The following is a 21,634-nucleotide window of genomic DNA, read 5'->3' as shown; positions in this document are numbered from 1 at the left end:
CCTTCTCATGCTTGTTTATTATATCTGTTATGGCATTAAACTTCATAAACAGGAAAACATCACGTTCAATGTTGAACGAATTTAATAATTAAAATATTATAACAATAAACTAAAATAATTGTGTTTTCACAATACATTTTTTACATTGGAACCAACCATTATTTTAGAACCAACGGAAATTGAAATATATTTGGAACTCGAATTAGGTTAACATGAAAATACGAGTAACTCATATACAATCGTGCCGGGGCTTCTCTTCAGTTTCGGTTATACTTTGATCTTTTCTATTTTCCATTAGCAAAGGACAGGATTAAACAGGCACCTACTTAAATTTTTCAAAATTAATCCTGTGCCTTGGATTAAATTTTATTGTATGTATGTATTTAAAATTAGTATGCTCTTACATACACATACAGTATACATACAGTAATGTTTGCACTTTTTTGTATGTGCAAAAATATTCCTTTGTAGATATTTTATGCCGAAAAGTTTTAGCACTCAATTATCATAGTTGCAGGATTAGGTGCTGCGGTAGACGTACTTTTGTGCTGGTGACAATTGTAATCTAGCAAAAGATACACACATTCATTTTCAGATAAACTCTCTTGTTAGCTCATCCACACCTTCAGGTATCCTAGGTTTCAGTTGCCAATAATATTTGGTCTACCACATACACTGCCAGAGCGATTTAGTTTAAAAATTCAACTCAATTTTGATCAAAAATTTTTGTTTCTGCCTTGGATTGTTATTTTGTGTCAGGCTTACTTTATTCATTCGAAATTAGTTTTGTTGTGCCATATCGTTTTCACGTTTCATTGCATTTCAATGCACTCTCAGGAAACCAAATACTCTACTTAGCACTCGACCCCAAATTATATGCTTATTCGCACAGGCAAATTAATAATGCATCTGTCTGAAATTTAAAATCATTGTCTTTCGTTCGCACTGAGCAATATTTTGACAATATCCAATCGGTCTGCTACGTCCTAGAACACACTATCTCTTTTTGTAACGGGAGTTATTGATTTTTGCTTAAATATACATTGGACTTTTCACTGAAATTCAATATAATTATTATATATAATTCAGTTACTATTTAACTTATCTGTTTCTATTTTTAGTATATCTAGCGGTAAGCAACAAACATCACAGTGGCTCTTCACTCTACAGAAGCCTTGATGGCTGCCGGATTTCTGAAGTCCGGAGATTTGGGACCACATCCACACAGTTATGGAGGTCCACATCCACATCATTCGGTACCACATGGACCGTTACCACCGGGCATGCCTATGCCGTCGCTCGGACCCTTCGGATTACCTCACGGTTTAGAAGCTGTTGGGTTCTCCCAAGGTATGTGGGGTAAATATCGCACCAATTTTGGTTAAAACATTTTTTTTAAGAAATGCAGTGAAATTTAAAGCAAATTACTGCATTCAAATTGATTTAAGAATGAGAGTAACTTGTTTTAATAGTTCAGAAAACGAAGTAAAATTATCTGATTCATTGTCTCGGCATTTAATTTTTATTTCACTCTTATTTTTTAATTATTTTAGTAGTATTAAATAAGTAGTAGGCATTTGTATAAAGGTATATACAATTTAGCTCATTGCTAAACGTAACATGTGAATTCTAGTAAATCGCCACTGCAGTGCCGATTCCTTTAAACCTTGCCGTGACTCGCGTGCGTACGTAAGGATGCTTATCGAGCAAAAATGATCCATAAAATGTTATTAAAATTGAGGACAAAATATTGATTTAACATTGATATCTGAATTGAAATGAATGCAAAGACAAATGAGTTCACTTGGAACTCACGATGGATATTCGTTGCCGATCATTAAAAACATTTTTGCCGTGGAAGTTGCGAACATTTGTATGCGGATTCCCTACTGTATCAACCAAATGTCAAATCGATTTTCACTTGTGTCTCTTGCGCTGAGAGATTGTCCGTTATCAATGACATTGTCTGAATAAATAATGGATTCACAGAGATGATGTTAACATGAACAGAGTATAAAAAATAACATTTATATTAAAAATGTTTCTATACAGATTTCTAAATGATAATTTAATGTTTTAAGATTATTAAATATACTCTTTGCTGATGAAGTGTCTAAACAAACGATTTGTGAAGTTGGCGCTGAGCTAAATCTAATTACAGTACCGATTATTTTCAGCGATATAAATACAGTACAGTAAATACGCGTTTATTTAAACTTGATGGTGTTTATTGTGATGTTGGCTTCATTGAAACAAGTTTTCGACCATTCCAATTGATGTATCACCACTGAAAGTAAATATCTGATGTCAACCATTGCGTCGACAGCTGCAACTTTTGCCGTTTATTTTATAATTCTCAACAAAATAAAGTAGATATAAAAAATGACTTCTCAGTGCCTCCATATTTTTTATGCCAAACAAACACCCTAAACAAAACAAAAAAAAAACAAGAATAATGATTCTCTGTTTAAAACAAAAACAAAGGGTATTAAATAAAAAATATTCAAAGAATGTGGATTCGGCGGCAACGACTGTGGGTTCAATAAAGCAAAGGGTGTGTAGTTACAAACTAAAACCTAAGAGCCAAGCATCCCTACTGGCGATATTAGCGTAGTTGACAATTTTTTTTTTTTGGAATAGAGTATTATGTAAAACTAACAAAAACCTATATTCAACTTTCACGTACTACGCACGAATCCCCGCAACAAAACTGAATGAAGCACGAGATCTATGCAGAAACGGCAGGAGAATAGGAACTGCAATAAACAACGATTATGTTTATACTGTTTCTACACCACAAAGGATACGCCATGTGCATTATTTTTTAATTCATATGTACATACGAAAAGTATATACCCGAAATCGCTTCTTGTACAAATATCAGCCAGCTAGCCTGACGTCTAGATGACTCTATTGGCAGCAGATTATGATAGCTGCGCGGGCAAAGACTGGTTGAGTACATAAGTAAATAACGACAAGGGTAAAATTGAAAAGACTAGGAATTCGTATGTTTAACAGGGTTGAATTCGAAAAGAGAACTGTTATACTCATAGTAAAGTTACGTATTTTCAGTATGTACACGATTTCTATGTTATATTATCTACGTTAATATTTCTATTATTATAATTTTGATTTAGAATTCGTTAAAATATTTTCGTTCCTCGCAATCACAATACTCTTTGACAATTAAGGACATTGCTTATTATAAAATAAACAATTTTTTATATTTGCTGAGATACTTCAACAGGTCAAATTACTGAAGCATATATTACAAGTACTAACATCAAAACTAATCTAATATAATATTTACTTATAATTTTCAATGTGGTAGGATTTCCGCTTTCTAACTTTGAAGAATTTCATACCACAAACTATATCAGTCCAAAAATAATGTTCAAAAATGTGATCACTATTAATATTCTAATTAAATTTCATTATTAATAAGATATGTAGTTAATTTTTTGATTTACTTTTTATAGTATATCTGAAGTAGAATAAACTATTTAAATAAACATGTGCTATTTAGTGCTAATTATTAGTATAATATTTTAATTTATTACAGTGTCGCCATAAAATATTTAATTATAATTTTCAATGTATTAGGACTTTCGCTAAGGAAGCAGAAAATCCAAACAATAAGAGTTCTCGCTTTGGAGCAAGATATTCCGCTTTTAGTAGAATACTCACTTAGGAGCAAGATATTCCGCTTTTTGTAGTTTTCACTAAGGGAGCAAAATATTGATGTCAGTTAAAGTCTGAAGATCGATTTCAACTGATAGCAATATATTGCTCCCTTAACGAAAATTGCTAAAAGCAGAATATCTTCCTCCTAAGCGAGAATTCTTATTGTTGGGATATTCTGCTCCCTTAGTGAAAGTCCTAATGCATTAAAAATTATTGGTAAATATTGTATGGCGACACTGTCATAAATTAAAATATAATACTAATAATTAGCACTAAATTGTACATGTTTACTTAAATAGTTGATTCTACTCCAGATATACTATTAAAAGTAAATCAAAAAATTAACTACATATCTTATTAATAATGGAATTTAATCAGAATATTAATAGCGATCGCATTTTTAAACATTATTTTTGAACTGATGAAATTTGAGATGTGAAATTCTTCGAAGCTAGAAAGCGATTTCTGAGCTTTCTGAAACTCTGAGCATGTAGCAGTCACGTATAAAATTCACCGTTTCCATGACAAAAAATTTTTATTTGCCCGAAAAATAAAAATGTGTGTTTTATTAAAAAAAAAAAAAAAATTAATTTCAGATTTGTAATATTCTTCAATATAATTCATTGACTTTTGTGAGTTTTGTTTTATTAAATTTGAATATTTATTAAACACAAAGATGATTTCAAGGCTTTTATTAATATTTGTCATTATTTTTTCAAACTTAAAATCATTTACACATATTGACAATGAATGCTGTGTATTCAAATAAGATAAAATGAATCCATTATCATAACATTCGATTTCACTGCATTGTTAGGCAACAAATTATTGCTTATAGTTACTTACATCATTCCATTATTGCAGGTGTGAACACCAGGAAACAACGGCGCGAAAGAACTACATTCACGAGGGCACAACTGGACGTTCTTGAGGCACTTTTTGGCAAAACTCGCTATCCTGATATATTCATGCGTGAAGAAGTGGCACTTAAAATCAATTTACCAGAGTCAAGAGTACAGGTAAGGGAAAACCAAAAAACAAAAAACAGTTTTTTCGAAATCTTCAGAGTTGAAGCCTTCAGCCTTCAACCTTTAACAGCAACCACTAGATATTTTTTCTGCTATACCTGTAGTCAAGAATATACCATCCTCAGGGCAATATGGGTACTATACCCAGGTGCAAGCCTTTTTGGGGCGGTAACTATTATTGGCGATATGCGTTCTAGGTACCTATTGTTTTGTTGCAAAAAAAAAACAAAAAAATTGAAATTATAAAATGTCTGTAATAAGAGACTACTAATTAGTTTCAAAAAATTTGTTACTGTACTCATCCTATTCCGCTATTTACTGTTTATTCACCATTATTATTTTTTCTTTATAACTTACATGAAATTGGGTACAGATTATTCAGACAATTATTCTGAATATTCAGACAAGACAATTTTTAATCTGATAACAGTCATTTGAACCTGCAGTAGATTCAGTTTCTCAATAGTCTCTAAAGCGCAAAAACAGTTGCTAATGTAACAGAAACAGCCGTAATGTTGCCAAGAAATTATCCTCGCGCTGTTAAATGCGAACATTTATCAACAATTAGGATAATAGCAAAATCCTCAAATCCAAAGTGCAAACAAAGTTTGCTTCCAAAGTTGACAACAGCATATGGACATGTGTGCTTCTAAGCGATTACGCGTTATCACTTTTGGCTAGCGGCGGGAACTGTTAACAACTTAACTTGCTTACTGCGCTTACACGGCTGCAGTGGTAAATATCTCTGCTGCTTAAGCAAACATTGCTGGTGTGTCACAAACTAACTTGAAATGAATGCAACATTCTGACGAACTCGGCAACAGAGCAAAATGGCAAAGACGACGAGTTACCCTCTATTAACGGATTTGTTTGCACAACTCGATGACAAATTTTGAACATGATATGAAAATATTTTAGGAAAGTACCGGACGAGATGGGCACCCAGAACGAAAGGGATTGGGAAATTTCAAATAAATACTGGCAACTACTGTTTTCGTTGTTATTGTTATTGTTTTACTTAAATTGGTTGTTGCCAATGTGCGTAAGATTTGTCTGCAATATCATTCTTGTTTACTTAGGTGTGTTTGCTGTGATTTATTTAGATTTTTATTTGCTTTTCCTGGCATTGTTCCTGGCTCTTAGCGAAATGTAACACACCACAATGACATAATTATTCCGAATAACAGAAGCGAGCGGTATCCTTAATATTTTTCTAGCCTCATATGACTGACTGCCTTTCGCCGTTGGCCAAATTATTCAACAGCAAAAGAGCAACAATACAAAATTATCAGCTACAGCTACTCGCAAATAAAGAAAAAAACGCAGTCCTGTGAAAATGCATATAGCTTGAAGCAAAAAATGTCCTTTTTGCACTATTGCCTGCCGCATACATATATAGGTATCATGTGACTAAGAGTACTGATTTCAAAGAGATAAAATGGAAAAATAATGTGAATTGAGATGTCAACTGAACGCTGTAAGAATATGCCTGGAATCACTAAGTTTGTCCATCAATTGAACATGACAAGCAAAACAAAATAATAATAGATGTATTTTAGGTTTTAGCTGTAATGATTTCTGTAAACACAGCCGCCAAGAAGTTGATTTGAACTGCACCAACTGAACCGACACATAAATGCACATCTACATCTACTTCGAACGCATATAGGAATCAGTTTAAATTTAGAAATAAGCAGAAAAGATATGGAAATGAAATTTGCGAAAATCGATAATTTGTAATTTAAGGACGTGACATTGAATATGAATGCAAGTATAAGAAACAATTGAAACAATAAAAATTCAAACCAATAGTTAACATGGAATTGGATATGAACGTGTTCTTTGGATGTTAAAAAGCAATGGGAAGCCATTCCAATTGTCGCATGGACAAAATTCTTTAAATTTGTTGAAACAATCGCAATCAATACGACCGTAACACTACGAACTGAACTCAAACTGAAAAACGACACGTTCCAGCGCGTGAATAGGACAGGACATTGCTTAAGTGCAATCAAGCAGTCGAAATCGATCGATTACCTGTGACTGGAGTGAGAGTGCAACTCAAAATATTCGTTCATTCAATGCCCACAGACGAGCTAGCCGCTGTCACTTTATGGTATCCTTCGTATGCTATGCTTCTTCTATTTGTTTTTCAAGAAATATATTTTTCTTTATTGGAATATTGTATTTCGTCTGCTAACTATTTTCGTTCGAGAGCGGCAAATCGGTCAATGTTCTTTATAAACTTTTTAAGACAAGTAGCCATCCAACAACTGCAATAGATCCAACAACAACAAGTATGCAATTTGCAAAGTAATTTAAGTGTGTACTTCGATTCAATTTCAAATGTCTTCGCTCATTAACAATAATGAATCTTTTAATTCATTAACTGTTACCAACTTATGACTTCATTATTGTTTACAAAATATTTTAAATTTATTAGTTTGGTACTTTATAAATTCAGAAATGAAAATCTTAATGCTAAGAACATGAAATTGATATATAACCAAATAACTCGTCCGTCACTTCTATATGGATGTGTAGCGTTTAGCAAAGCTTCAAACACTACTATTCGCCAGCTCGAAATTGCACAAAGCCACGCTCTGCAAAGACTTTTCAAAGTACCATGGTATATTAGGACGAATGACATCTTCAGGGACTTCAAGATTTATCCCATCAAAAAATACTGACAGGCTTACCAACACCGCGTTATCAAATCTCAGAATGGTTACAGGCTCCTCGGGGAGGTATGCAGATCTGAGGTCAATTATTGCTTAGTCTGATAAAGTGATAAACAATAATCTAGTCAAGGCGTAAAGAGGAGTTTTGAAAATAACTAGAGTTAAGAAAGAGTAAAAGTGATTAAGTGCACTGTCTCAAATAGCTTCAACATAATATAAATTTTACTGCATGATAACGATTAATTAAAAGATAATATTTTAAAAAGATTTTATTATAACTACAAGTGAATTACATTTAAATCTGTTCAGCCGCCGCTGGCCTGGCGCTAAGAATTGGATAACCGTGGATAATCAATATACCGTGCAGAGTTGATGGGATATCATTAGTTTCTTGCTACGAATTTATTTGTTGGATTGTATTGCAGAATTCAACTAATACATAGATTTTATCAGTTCTATCCACAATCACTTGCAATCATGTACTTTAGTAAATGATATTATTTCTTTTAAAGCGTTTCTTCAAGTGAAAACCTAAGTGTTTTGCATTTCGGTTTCGTTGAAGAAACCTCTTATAGAAAAAATAAACTAGAGGGCATTAACATCGCCAAATGGTATATATCTAATGTCATTTTAACTGTTTATATTAAAACTGTTAACAAAACAGTATTCTTTTGCGATATGGCGCAAATATAATATATCGATAGATGTTTTATAAAAATTGGCTTTTTACCTGTAATAAGTGTTAGACCAGGAATATGATATTGTAACAACGCGGATAAGATCGTCTATTTTTCTTGCTATTTTTGCATAAAATTTTGCTATAAAATTCTGATATTTTATATACGATTTAAGTCACAATTGCTCTGAGTCATTGTTTTATATAATGGCAGCCCATGCTTAACCTTGTGCAATCCTAAACTAATAAAATATATATAGTAAAATATTTGTGATTTTCTATGGATTTGCTTAATTCATGAATAATTTGCAAAGATAAATTGAAACTGGAATAATTCATTCAAAATTATTCCACACAATGATTGTGTTGAACAATTTTTTCTTTCCAGTGAATTACAAAGAGCTCCACAAATTCAAATCGAGTAAAGAGAATTGAATACATTAGACTTCAATATATTAAATTTTAGATGAATTTTTTGACACTTCATTTATACAATTGAAGAGTTTACAAAAATGCCAAAATTGCCAAAACAAACAAATAACGTAACTCTATTTTTAATCACCGTATCCTAATGCTAAGTAGAAGGTTTGTAATTAATTATAAATTAACAAAAAGCTACATAAACTATTTTTAACTAGATAAGTAAATAAATTTTTGAGCTGCTTGTTAAATCAGCATAAGATCTGAAATTGTTGGAAGTATTAGTCGTCTTCGTTGTGCAGTCTGTGAAAGAAGAGTCGATACTTTAATGTTGGCATGACGTGGGTTGCTCCTTGCGGAATTTGATATATTCTTACGCAACATTGAGAACAATTGACATCGTGCAAAATCACGATTTTGTTTCATTATCTTTCATAAAATCATATTTTTGGAATTAGTCTTTGCATTTAAGGATCAATATTTACATATTAAATAAATGTTTATATTATATATTAAATGAAATTAATAATGCTGGAAAAAGTGATACTTTTGCTGTTAATATCTTTGAAATAACCAGAATTTTCTTAACAAACAAAGAAATTTTTACACAAAATATATTTTATATAGCAAGACATAAAAACTATCAAATTGATTTGTTGAAACCCCGCTTGAAGCACCAAAATGGAATCACAACTAATTAAATCACAATTTAACACTAAGTGCAATTATTATTGACCGGGTCACTATAGATGGAGTAATCACCTGTCTAAGTTAGGCATTCAATCCAACTTGCACTGCAGATACTGTAGAGAAGAAAGAGAAACTGCATAACATGTGCATGGGGAGTGCCCGACACTAATGCACAAGCGGGAGAAACACCTAGGAAGATGGATCATAAGGATTCAAGACTAGGAAAGATAGGTTCTATACAGTCTTTCATTAAAGAAATCGGACTTGGAGAAACACTCTAATCCGACTAAGGGGCTCAATTGATCTTTTAGGTCGCAGTGCATGATACCTTCTTTTAATAATAGTAATAGTAAGTACAATTATTGCACTTAGTATGACATTTGTCGGCTATTAGAGTGCAATTTAGTATTTTGCTTAATTTAGTTCAATTCTTATCTAACAACTTTTCTGCAATTGCAACTAAAAATATACGTAATAGAAAAAATTGTTTAAAACGATGTTATGATTAAGTTGTATGTTGATAGTAATAACATTTATCAATGTCAAAATAATTGCTAGCATAATTTTTAAGTCATTTTCTTAATATTACCTTCAAAAATCAAAATACCCATATCAACTAAAGGCCCGCAGCATAGTGTGCATATCCGGTGAAAAACATTTTTAATTAGTTATTGCATATTCTGAGTTACTACATTCTGCCAAACAGCTGTTTGTCTACATCTGTAGACTATCTTAATTTACTAGTTAAGAAGTGGTTTTAATGTGACAAGTGCCCTAGAGTTTCGTTGTCTTCTAAAGTGACAGATACAATAAAAGTACATTTGAATCTTTTAAGATTGATTATGAAAACTGAACTTCCTGTGATATACATCTATTAATAGAAGTTATCAAATCTTGTCGATTATTAATGTCAACTATTATTCCTATCATCTAATGAGAGTAAGCAGCTTTTTTATTTATATATACATTAATATGTATTTAAAAAGTGATATTTATATTGGTATTATTTTCCGAACTTCATTTAAAAACTCTTTGTTTGAAAATCTATAACTAACTCTACTATAATTGCTTTTTTCATATTTATTTTTGAAATTTTTTCCAATGTTATTAATACTATATTCAGATATGCCTTAATTTCGCAAAAATCTTATTTTCATCTTCGTTTCAACGACATTAAGTTGTTTTTTTCTATATAAAATTCAATTTTGAGGTTAGAACGAAATAGAAAATGGCCTTAATTTCGTTCTAACCTCAAAACTAAATTTTGTATTTAAAAAACGAAGGCTGAAATTAAGGAACATTTTAAATGCAACTATACGTTAGATAAATTTTAAGCAAAAGATAATATTAAGATAACGAAAAAGTGACATTTTTTTAAAATAAATGTCAGTGACAGTTGACTTTAAAAAAACCGGGAAATATTTTGAAAGTAATGCAAATTTTAAAATTTAAATATAGAAAAAGAACTGTAACTGTTATTTATTTAAAATAGAGTGAAAAATGATCATTTACATACATCAAACCTACTAAAGCTAATAAAACTACTGTTTTATAGTTATAATAATCAACTTTTAAAATTTCCCAGATACAAATGGTGTTTGGAGCATGTAATTTTTAAGTTTCGATTTATAAACAAAAAACACATGATTCCCTTAATTTGGGGCAGTATGAACACTTTCAAAATTAACTTAATTTTATATATACGAAATTACAAACATAGTAAAAAACATAGTATGTTTTATAATCAAAATTTCTAGTTAATATCAAAATTTATATATAAAAAAAAACAGAAATATTAGAACTGTATAGTTTTAATTATCTTCAGATTATATTGTATATTATAGTGGAATATGTATCCCATTATCCACCTTTCAAATACGCCACAGTTCAGAAGTTTACGTTAATAAGTCACTACTATTAGTATTTTCATCAGTACCAATGCACTATATCTTCCTAATGTTTCTAATATAAGTTACATTTTAGATTTCTGTTTTTAGATCTGCAGTCGAAATACTATCGTTTAATATCACTATCACAAATATAGCTATTTAATACTCAAAAATTATGTTGTAACCCTTACTCCCGCCCAATTTCAAATAAAATTAATTAGTAGATGCATATCTTCGACATTTTTATTTTTGATATTTTCTCCCCTCTCTACGGCTTTTTTAACACAAGCGAAACGCTCGTACGCACTATCAACCAATACAAACGATGTAATAATTTTCCACAGCTTATCTGCACCAGAACAGAACAAACATTTACGCCCTAATGTTTTGATTTGCCCTCAAATAAGGACACCGCACAGAGCGTAAACTCCAGAAAGAAGTTTGCCAAACTGTGGCACGGAGAAGGCCACACCAACTCAAACGGAAATAAAATAAATCAAATCACATTTATGATGACGATAATGGTTGTTTTTTTTTGCTTTGAATTATTTGTCAGCGTTGCAGTCACGACTTCAGAATCCTGCTTTACTAACGCGCTTACAACAGTTTACGCTTTGTATCCCCAAGTCCATCGGACGGCAGCGACAATGCTGCTACAGTGCGTCACCAAGAAGAACGGAGGGTTGGATTTCGAAACTGTAACCGATTGAAACCGTGACTACCATTCGGTTCGTATGGTAGAAGTCTTCACCTTATATTCGCATACATGTATATATATACACATTAACTTGCATCTGTTGAGTGACAGCACTGAAGTGTGTGTGTGTGTGTGTGTGTTTGTGTTTGTGTTTTCTTTTCCTTTGTGAGTTTATAGTATATAAATCGAATTTACTATTTGCTTTGTATTTAACTCTTTATGCATGCAGTAGCAACCGAGGCAGCACACCCATTGCTTGTCTCATTGTCACATTTTTCGTCAATTGCTCGTAATACGCGTTTTCAGTGAAGGTAACGAAATCGTTGCGTATGAAAAAGTAACTGAAATTTACAGATGTTCCAAAAATTAATTTTCCCAGTCCGGGATTAACGTTTCTACTTACCGATCGGTCGAGCGAGCACACAAAACGAAAATATTCAATCAATGCTTTGCGTTTTTTGCTCTATTTGAAACTGATAAAAAATGAAATGAACTTCAAAAAAATTCTTTAAAATTATGAGCACACAGATAATGCATAATGCATCTATGCAGAATATTTTTTTAAATTTTTTTTATAACAGTTGAAGAAAATTTCAAATTTTGTATAATTTCATTGGATTCACTATTGGCTTTTAATTAGATTTTAAAATTAATTTAAAAGGAAAAATATATTAATACGAAGTAATTCCACGTCTCATTAATACCAAAAGGTTTGAAACGTATTTTACATAGCCAACAGAGTGCATCTTGCACTGCCTACTAAACGCATTCATATAGCTAAATGAAATGGTTATATGAATTTCAAGGAAAGCAAGAAAGTCGCCTTATAATATATTCTTTTGTATAAACAAAAAAGTGTTCTATTATACATCTAGCATTGATGACCGTAGTATCTTAACTAACAGCACCCGCTCCACTAGTTACTACGACGTCACAATATAAAAAGTTCAATTCCTACCCACTTCGAATTTATAAATAGGTCTAGTAAAAATAATATCATTATTTTTTCATGAAATTAAAGGCTTATTTAGCATAATAAGAAAAGACCTGCATTATTTTTTCATGAAATTGTAACCATAGTTAGGTCAAATATACGCCGTTTTGTTTAATAACTTGTTGCAATTTTGAAAGTATTTCCATTATACTTCTCTCATAGAAGTCCTTCTCCCTATTGGCAAAAAATTGAGACACTCAATTTTCACAAGTCTCTATTAAAGCGAATTTTTCCCAGAAATATCATGCGCCATGAACAGGAACAGTTGGTAATCACTTGGTGCTAGGCCTGGATTATAAAGTGGATGCATAACAACTTCCCAACCAAATTCCCGGAGCTTTTGGAGAGTCATTATCGATGTGTGTCTCTTGGCGTTGTCCTGATGGAACAAAATTCCTCTACTATTACCGAAAGGAGGAAGTTTCTAGGCGATGTTTTCCTTCAGACGTCTAATTATTCCGGTGGGCAGTACAGTTTCGACCTGAGAGTTTTGCCTTAGAGGAGCAGCTCGTTGTAGATGATTTTCTGTCAATCCCATCAAACACATAGGAAAACTTTCTGGGTCGTCAATCCTGAACCATTGAACACTGAATCTGAAACTAAACTATCAAAAAAGATTTTTTAGCACGCAATCCCATCATTCTAATACCATGTAACATAACCCGATCAGATTTATACAACGCGGGACACAGATATCTAAAGCCAGCTATTGGGAAAATAATAGGTTTGTTTTAATTACGCCAATATATATCGACTGTTACCAATCAATGCCATGCTGACTAAATGATGTTATTTAAGCAAAAAAAAGTTACATCAGGAAGTAATTTAATAAACACGTGTTCGTTTTCGACGTACTTCTCCAAAAATTGTGTTAAGATAGAGCTTGGTGAATCAAATTAAGTGTCAATTCTCTGAGTACCGGAACATACTGTCGTACGCGGAAACGAATACGCAGACGAACTAGCCAGAAAAGAAGCAGAAACACCGATGATGGGGCCGGAACTTTTTTATGGTCTAAGACATAGTACGGTCCTTTCTCTCATAAAAATAAAGGAGAACCAGAATAAAAAGGATTACTGGAATAATATACCAGAACTAAAACAATTTAAATCACTTATTGGTACCTATAACAAGGAATCCTAACAGGGCACTGTAAACTAAAATACCACTGAGTACACATACTGATGCAAACTGTAGATTCTGTGAAGAGAATGAGGAATCGGCCACACATATACTGTTAGAATGCCCTGCGCTAATGCACATACGGAAAAGGCTCATGGGAATGTATAATCTTACGGGAGAGGCAATAAAACTGTTTATTGAATTTATCTGCCCAGCTCTACGCTAAATGTAAATTTACAAAGATATACGCAATTCAAACATTGTATAGTATCGCTGGGTAACGTTAACACTTCTATTTCAATTACAACAATAAGATATTATACTTATTCTCTATCAAAGATATTATAATTTTTAATATGTTTAAATTTATATTATACTTTGGTGAGATAAATTGCATCATTGCAGTAAGTGAATTAGTAAGTGAATCAATAAATTGAAACCTCACCTGAAACAAGTAATCTTATTTCAAATGAAATTTTAAGAAAGAGATCTGGTTCTTAGAATTATTTTTATAATACAAATTTATTATAAATTGCTTATCTCTATACAAAAATTAATTTATTTAACCGAATATCAATTAAACTTACTGCATTACTTACCTAACGTCGTCCTTCTCTCCTAGTAGAGCATAGGACCTCAGAAATAATCTGATTTCAAATGAAATTTTAAGAAAAAAATCATTCTTAGAATTATTTTTATAATGCAGTATTTATTTTAAATTGATTATCTGTATACAAAAATTAATTTATTTAACAATATATCAATTAAAGTTATTGCATTAGTATAAAGAAAAACTCTTTTAGTCTACCATATATGTTATTAATTGATTTTAAAATTAACGTGTTTTAATTTTACGCGAATAATTTGATAATTATCATGATTTTAACCAATGTTTTTAATATGTAATGACATTTATTCCACTCTGTAACCAAGTCCGTTTTGCGTTACTTTATACTTGTGAGATTTGAATCCATTAAAACCACCTCTTAGGAATGAATGGAGAAGATTTTCACAGCAATGTGGAAACTTCATTCTAGTAATCAGGGCAGAGAAATGAAAGCAGGTAGGTTTAATACTCTCCGGCTCTTAATATAATCATGTCTTAAATGTGGTTTAAGAAATTTATCAGACATTAATATTTTTTAACATGTACTAAATATCAAACATGTTGGTTCGCCACCAAGAGTAGGTGGATCCATGTTCTGCATATATGCATATCACTAAGACCTAAATGACATTTGATTGCGTTAGCCAATTGAATAATTTCTCATTTGTATCTTTCTCCAATATATGTATGTTAATTAATGTATGTTAATGTGTTTCACTTTTTGTTTCTGATTCCTACTAAAAGTTATAAAAAAATTTTCAGATTGTGCCATTTGCTATAAAATTTCAGTAAAAATTTATGAATAATAACCAAACTCAAATGAAGATATACATTTCAAGATATACATTACTATACATCTATAGTATAGTAGTAGTATTTATCTTTATTTTACTTTATCTTAAATATGTTGTATTGCAAAGAAATTTATAATAATTATATTATATATGTAAAGTTTACAGCAATGATATTTTCACCGTCTGCCGGAAGTTTAGATGAATATTTTATTAACTTATCTTAAAAATTAAATAAAAATTTTTAGTAATAAATTTAATTGTACAATATAAATATTAAATTAAATTACTTTAACAAGAGTGACAAATTTCATATTAACTAATTTAGAAATCTCCATTTATTATCTTTAGCCTGTTTTTTTACAGCATTTAACGATACATCTATATATAATACATCTATATATACGATCACATACAGATCAACTGATTTTGTCTATTAATGAAATTCTACTTATCAACATACCATGACATACTGTAATGTTAAATTACTACTCGCGATGTTAAGCGTCACAAATGTGTCACAATCTATTAGGAAGTAATGACATATATACCGAGTACATTCCAAAGCAATTGTACCTATAAGTGAAGTATGAATTGTAACTAATATTACACTTTTAAAAGAATAACAATTTGGTCCAGATGATACGTATATATCTGGAATATATCTTTTTATAAAAATTATAGCAACAGATTTAAATAAAACTATACAGTTTATATACAGTTTCCGAACGTCTATTCTCAATGTTAAAAATATGTCAAAAATATCTCGATAAACCTAATATATCCGTTTTTGGTAATACTGGGTACATTTCAAAACTATTGTGCCTATAATTGAATTATTAATTGTTGCTAAAAATTAATAATTCAAAAAAATATAGCACTACATTTAGATAAAACTAACGTGTGGGCCCTATTTCGGGAAGCACAGTTTATACGGTTTCTGAACGTCTATTCTCAATGTTAAAAAAATGTTACAAATATCTTGATAAATCTAATATATCCATTTTTGGTAATACCGGGTACATTTCAAAGCTATTGTACCTATAATTGAATTATTAATTGTTGCTAAAATCATACTTTTAGAAAAATAACAATTTGTTCTAGATGATACGTACTTTATATCTTTAAAAAAAAATATAGCATCACATTTAGATAAAACTAACGTGTGGGCTCTATTTCGGGAAACACAGTTTATACGGTTTCTGTACGGATAAAATCGATGTTAAAAATATCTCGATAACCTAATATATCAATTTTTCGCAATTGTGTGAAGAGTACAAAAAATAAATTAAATTAAATAAATTATTTAAAATAAGAACACATTCATACCACAATTTAAATACTGAAAAAACTAGCTTTGATGTGTAATTCGATTTTGTTTCAGCAAAGAACAACTGCGAGAAGGTAATCGGAACTTTCCGGCTGTAATATTTTGCTGACACAATCTGGAATTTGTGTGTCATTTAAGAGATATTAAATTTTACTCTTCATTAACTGATTTCAAATAAAATTTTAAAAATGCGATTCTTTGAGTTGGTAGGCAGCGTACGAGGGTGGAGAATTTAAATCAGTTCATTCAAATTGAAATTGAAATTTAATTCCTATTTTAAAATCATTCTTGGCACCCTTGCTAATGTCAATTTAACTTTTCGAATATTTCCTTTATTAAGTTTTACTTTGTTGAAATAATAGCACTGGAGGTAGCGGTAATGAAATTTGATACGCCTTGTTTAATGCTCTTTTTATGGGTAACTGCAGCGTCAACTATTCAATAATTCTTGTACACAAGCGAAAAAAACGCCCTCGATAACTTTTCAGATTTGAATGAGTTGCCTCAGAGAGCAGAACACACGCATACGCCGGTTGGTGACGTACGAATTTCACTGGTCCCAGAATTCGTGGCCTAAGGCATTATTTGATTCACGCATATATTTTCATTTAGTGTCAGACGTCGTTGTTATTGTTTTTTCAGTGTTCGCTGGCTTGGCTCTGGATTGTTGAATAACTTGGCTGGCAAGTGTTAAATTCGCATGGGTTGCAAAGGGGCTCGGATGTTTACACTAAAAACAGCAGCACATAAACCATTAGCAGCGAAACACTCACTACTTACCCACTCAACACTTTTCAAAGCAAATTGCCCCGCAACATTTTCAGAGCTTGTGGAGAGATGCACATGCACTCACAAGCTCACTTTACAACCACATCAACGTATATGTGATTGCAAACACATTGAAACAAACAAAATCACAAAAACAAAATTTGGGTACCAAATTCCAGCTTGTTTTTTTATTTTTGTGCTTGGTGTGTGCGTGTATGTGTGTGTGTATGTGGTTTATTTTTTTCTGTCATTTGAAATGGGAAACGGGCGTTAGCACTTTGCGGATTGTTTGCAGCCCCTTAAGCATAACAAACAAGGATAAGTGAATTCCTTATCTTTTATTTCCTTATTGAAGTTTTTCTTGGTATTATGTTGGTTGTGGGGATGTGCGGATGTGCGGATATGCGGACGAAACGCGTTCTGCTGGCGCATGGTATAATCAAGTCAATTTTCGCTTTCACGTGGTATGTGTGACCGTATTCGATTGCTTAAAATAACACATTGCTACCAAAGAGGAGCAATCTTCTTCAGCATAGCTTTGGGTTGATTGTACAACTTTATTTTGACACTCGGGCACAAGTGTAAAGGCAAATAAATGCAAATGCAGGGCGCGTGACTTTTTACACTTGCTGTGTTGTGTACACATCACTACCATAATTTATTCATTGACGTCATATCTGGCGAGTAGCAACTCACTCGGTAGTAAAGTGTGAACGAATGTGAACGAATGTGACTGGCATGAGCCAGTTGAAATGACAACTGAATTTGGCAAATAAACACTTAAGGGCCATAAAAAATTAATTGCTGTGGGAAAATTTAACTTTTACCAATTTGTAGCATATAATTCTTCGGATCAATTATACTTGAACATCTTGAATGAACTAATAATTATTCTTTCTATTTCTTTTTAGGTGTGGTTCAAAAACCGTCGAGCTAAGTGTCGTCAGCAGCTTCAGCAGCAACAGCAGTCTAGTAGTCTTAATAGCGCCAAAAACGTTAATTCCGGATCCACTTCATGTGCATCGTCACGTAACTCATCGTCTACCGGCAACAACAACAACAACAACTCAGCCAACACTTCCAAGTCCAACTCACATCATTCATCGTCAAATAACAACAACAAATCCAGCTCAGGAGCTAGTATATCAAATGGGAATAATTCAAGTGGAAACTCTTCGGCGGCGGCGGCAGCAGCTGCTGCAGCAGCAGTAGCTCAATCAATAAAATCGCATCACAGTTCCTTCCTCAATTCTTCCGCATCCACATCTGCCACTACACCGTCAAGCTCGTCCATGAATTCACATGCACACCATATGTCTGGAAGTGGTTCTGGTAATTCCATCAGTGGTAATCCCGGATCACTGAATGTTACTGCAGCACATCAGAATTCATCTCCATTATTGCCTACGCCTGCCACCTCAGTTAGTCCGGTTAGCATCGTTTGCAAAAAAGAGCACATCAGTAGTGGCTATCCAACTGATGCATTGCGTGGTTCTTATGACACAATAAAGGAAGCTGGTGGTGACATTAGTTCTAACTCTCACCACCACAGTATCTATGGTACTGCCGCATCAGCGAATCCTCGCTTAGTGCAGGCTGGTGGCAATATAACACCAATGGACTCTAGCTCCAGCATCACAACACCTTCTCCACCAATAACACCAATGTCACCACAATCCGCAGCTGCTGCAGCTCATGCCGCTCAATCGGCTCAGTCCGCACATCATTCCGCCCATTCAGCTTACATGTCAAATCACGATTCATATAACTTTTGGCATAACCAATATCAACAATACCCAAACAACTATGCCCAAGCTCCTAGTTACTATTCCCAAATGGAGTATTTTAGCAACCAAAATCAAGTCAACTACAATATGGGCCACTCCAGTTATAGTGCTTCCAACTTTGGACTCTCCACAAGTCCTTCGTTCACAGGTACTGTCTCAGCTCAAGCGTTTTCACAAAACAGTCTGGACTACATGTCGCCACAAGATAAATACGTAAACATGGTGTAGAATCTGCTGCAAAAGTATTGCAGCAAACAGACTTAAATGGTATAATCTGAAAAAAGTCAAGACTGCAGTCGAGGATGCAGTTCAACTTGCTGCATTAATTGTGTTTGTCAAGTGACGACTTACAGAGAAGACAAAGAAATCATTTCAAGACATATCCAATGTTTCAGTGCACGCTCTGCAATTAATCAATCGAAGCTTTTTGTTTTAGATACATTGTTTTAATTAAATCCATTTTAGAAATTAGATTGTAAATACACTTAAAATACTTTAAAAACTCGTTTTAAAAATGCAGCCAACATCAACGAATATATCAGTGATAATGACAAACTATTTATAGGTTATTTGTTTGAAATTGAGTATGAAAAGGGCGGAAAGAAGAATAACCTGCAACTGAAAGGGGCCGAAACTGCAGTTGTAAGCAACAAATCTGACATATTTTTTATTCTTAATTTATAATTGCTCCAAAAATCATGCAGCCTCCTCCAGGGCTAAGTTTAATCGCAAATGAATCAAATGTAAAATGCAAAACAAATATAATTTATTCATAAGAGAAATAATTGTTCATAATTTTAATTTCAAGATGTATTTTAGACACCAAATCCCACAATTTTTATTGATTTCCGAAGCACGGCAATGAAAACAGATTTAAATTATATAATAAAGGTCCCAACAATTCTGAACAAACAAAACATTCATATCATTATATTGGCATTTGTAAAAATATTACAATATTTAATTATAAAATAAATTATATAATATACATATATAATATACATATTATATAATATATATAACATATGTATATGAAAATATAAGCCTTTTGTTTATGTAAAATTAAAGTAAGAGAAAGTTCAAAATCAAATTAACTCTGTAAACTGTTTACAAAAATTAAAAATATTTATAGACAAATGTGTACATATATACATATATTTATACATATGTGTGTACGAATTATATAAACAAATTTTAGTATAAGTACGTTTAGATAATAGTTAATAAATGAATTGGTTTATTTAAATGTTTTGAGCCTATATGCTAAATTCTTAAGTTATTAATTTTTGTTTGTTAATTAAAGTCAATAAAAAATTTTTTGTACAAATATTTAAATTTTTATCTACTAGCATCTAGATCTAGGTATGTTTATAGAGCCACTCCGTGTACTAACACGATGGGTTCATATATAAAAGTATTTCACATCCAAACTCAGTCGATTAATGCAAATTTTGATTTTCTCAATATTTATTTTTTTTGGAAAACATCCTTTATGTTCTATTTAATATTAAATTGTTTTTATGTAAGTTCAATATAAGTTTTCCTGTTTGCATGAGTATATAAATGCATTATATTTAATTAAATTGAGATAACTGTATAAATTTTGAAATATATGAAAACTAATATATAATTAAAACAGTTTTTTATTGAGATTTCCGTTCAGATTCGATATGTTTAAGATGTTTATATACATACATATACCATAATTAGTGTAATGTATATGCATTAAACATACATTAAACTCAGGGATGGCATACTTTTATGTTGTTTATTTAAAATTGTCAAATAATTAGATGGCATCAGTTTTATTCGTCTAATTTTATTAGCTGTAAATAGGCAAAGATTGCTATCCATTTGTGCCCACCGCTTATGCTCTTAGGATTCTTGCAGCTTCAATCAGCACGTGTTATTTATATTATTACTCGGTCATTTCATATTTATGTGGTTTCCATTCTTTTCAATCTCCCGTTTGAAACTAAACTCTTTACTTATGCATCATAACCAGCCGCATGCACGATTAATGAATTGGATTCTAAATTTTGCACTAAACGGAACATCTACGGAGTCCTTATCACACAATGCTCATTATTTTTTACTTATTTATTTTCAATTTGCCGCTTCCCACAGCTACCTTTTTGGCAGGCGGGGTTCGTAATGCGACTAATAACTGACAACTTGACTGTTTCTACTGACACGTGTCCTGTGTTAGAGCGCGTATCTTATTTTCTACCAATATTTATTAACCCAATGCATCTGAATATAAGTTAACTTATGACCAATGGCACCCTTAAGAGATGCTCGTTTCCTCACTTTATTCTAAAATAAATTCCTTTTGTAATATATTAGTTTGGTGAACTAATAATATACTCATTTATAATAATGAGATACATTTAAATTTATTAATAATCGTCAACATTTTAGAGGGCATTTTTTAATTAAATTCAAAATAATATTTATTTCATATGTTGAG

At 31.9% G+C, this 21,634-nt stretch overlaps 1 protein-coding gene across 6 annotated transcripts in view; it reads left to right on the top strand.

Annotated features, from left to right (window-relative positions):
- LOC119671904 (homeotic protein ocelliless) overlaps positions 1-20,116 on the top strand; it is a 33,977-nt gene extending 13,861 nt beyond the window's left edge. For 5 of the 6 annotated variants that reach the window (XM_038082767.1, XM_038082764.1, XM_038082762.1 and 2 more), the window contains 3 exons: positions 1,122-1,359; positions 4,549-4,703; positions 18,289-20,116. In XM_038082767.1, coding sequence (XP_037938695.1) covers positions 1,179-1,359; positions 4,549-4,703; positions 18,289-19,392 — 1,440 coding nt within the window. In that variant the 5' untranslated portion in view covers positions 1,122-1,178 and the 3' untranslated portion in view covers positions 19,393-20,116. The remainder of the gene's footprint in view (positions 1-1,121; positions 1,360-4,548; positions 4,704-18,288) is intronic. The other variant, XM_038082768.1, reaches the window with a different exon arrangement.
- Positions 20,117-21,634: the final 1,518 nt, after the last annotated feature.

The sequence above is a fragment of the Teleopsis dalmanni genome, chromosome 1 (genome assembly GCF_002237135.1).
Source record: "Teleopsis dalmanni isolate 2A chromosome 1, ASM223713v2, whole genome shotgun sequence".
Taxonomy (NCBI): domain Eukaryota; kingdom Metazoa; phylum Arthropoda; class Insecta; order Diptera; family Diopsidae; genus Teleopsis; species Teleopsis dalmanni.
This window is presented reverse-complemented; position numbering and strand designations above follow the sequence as displayed.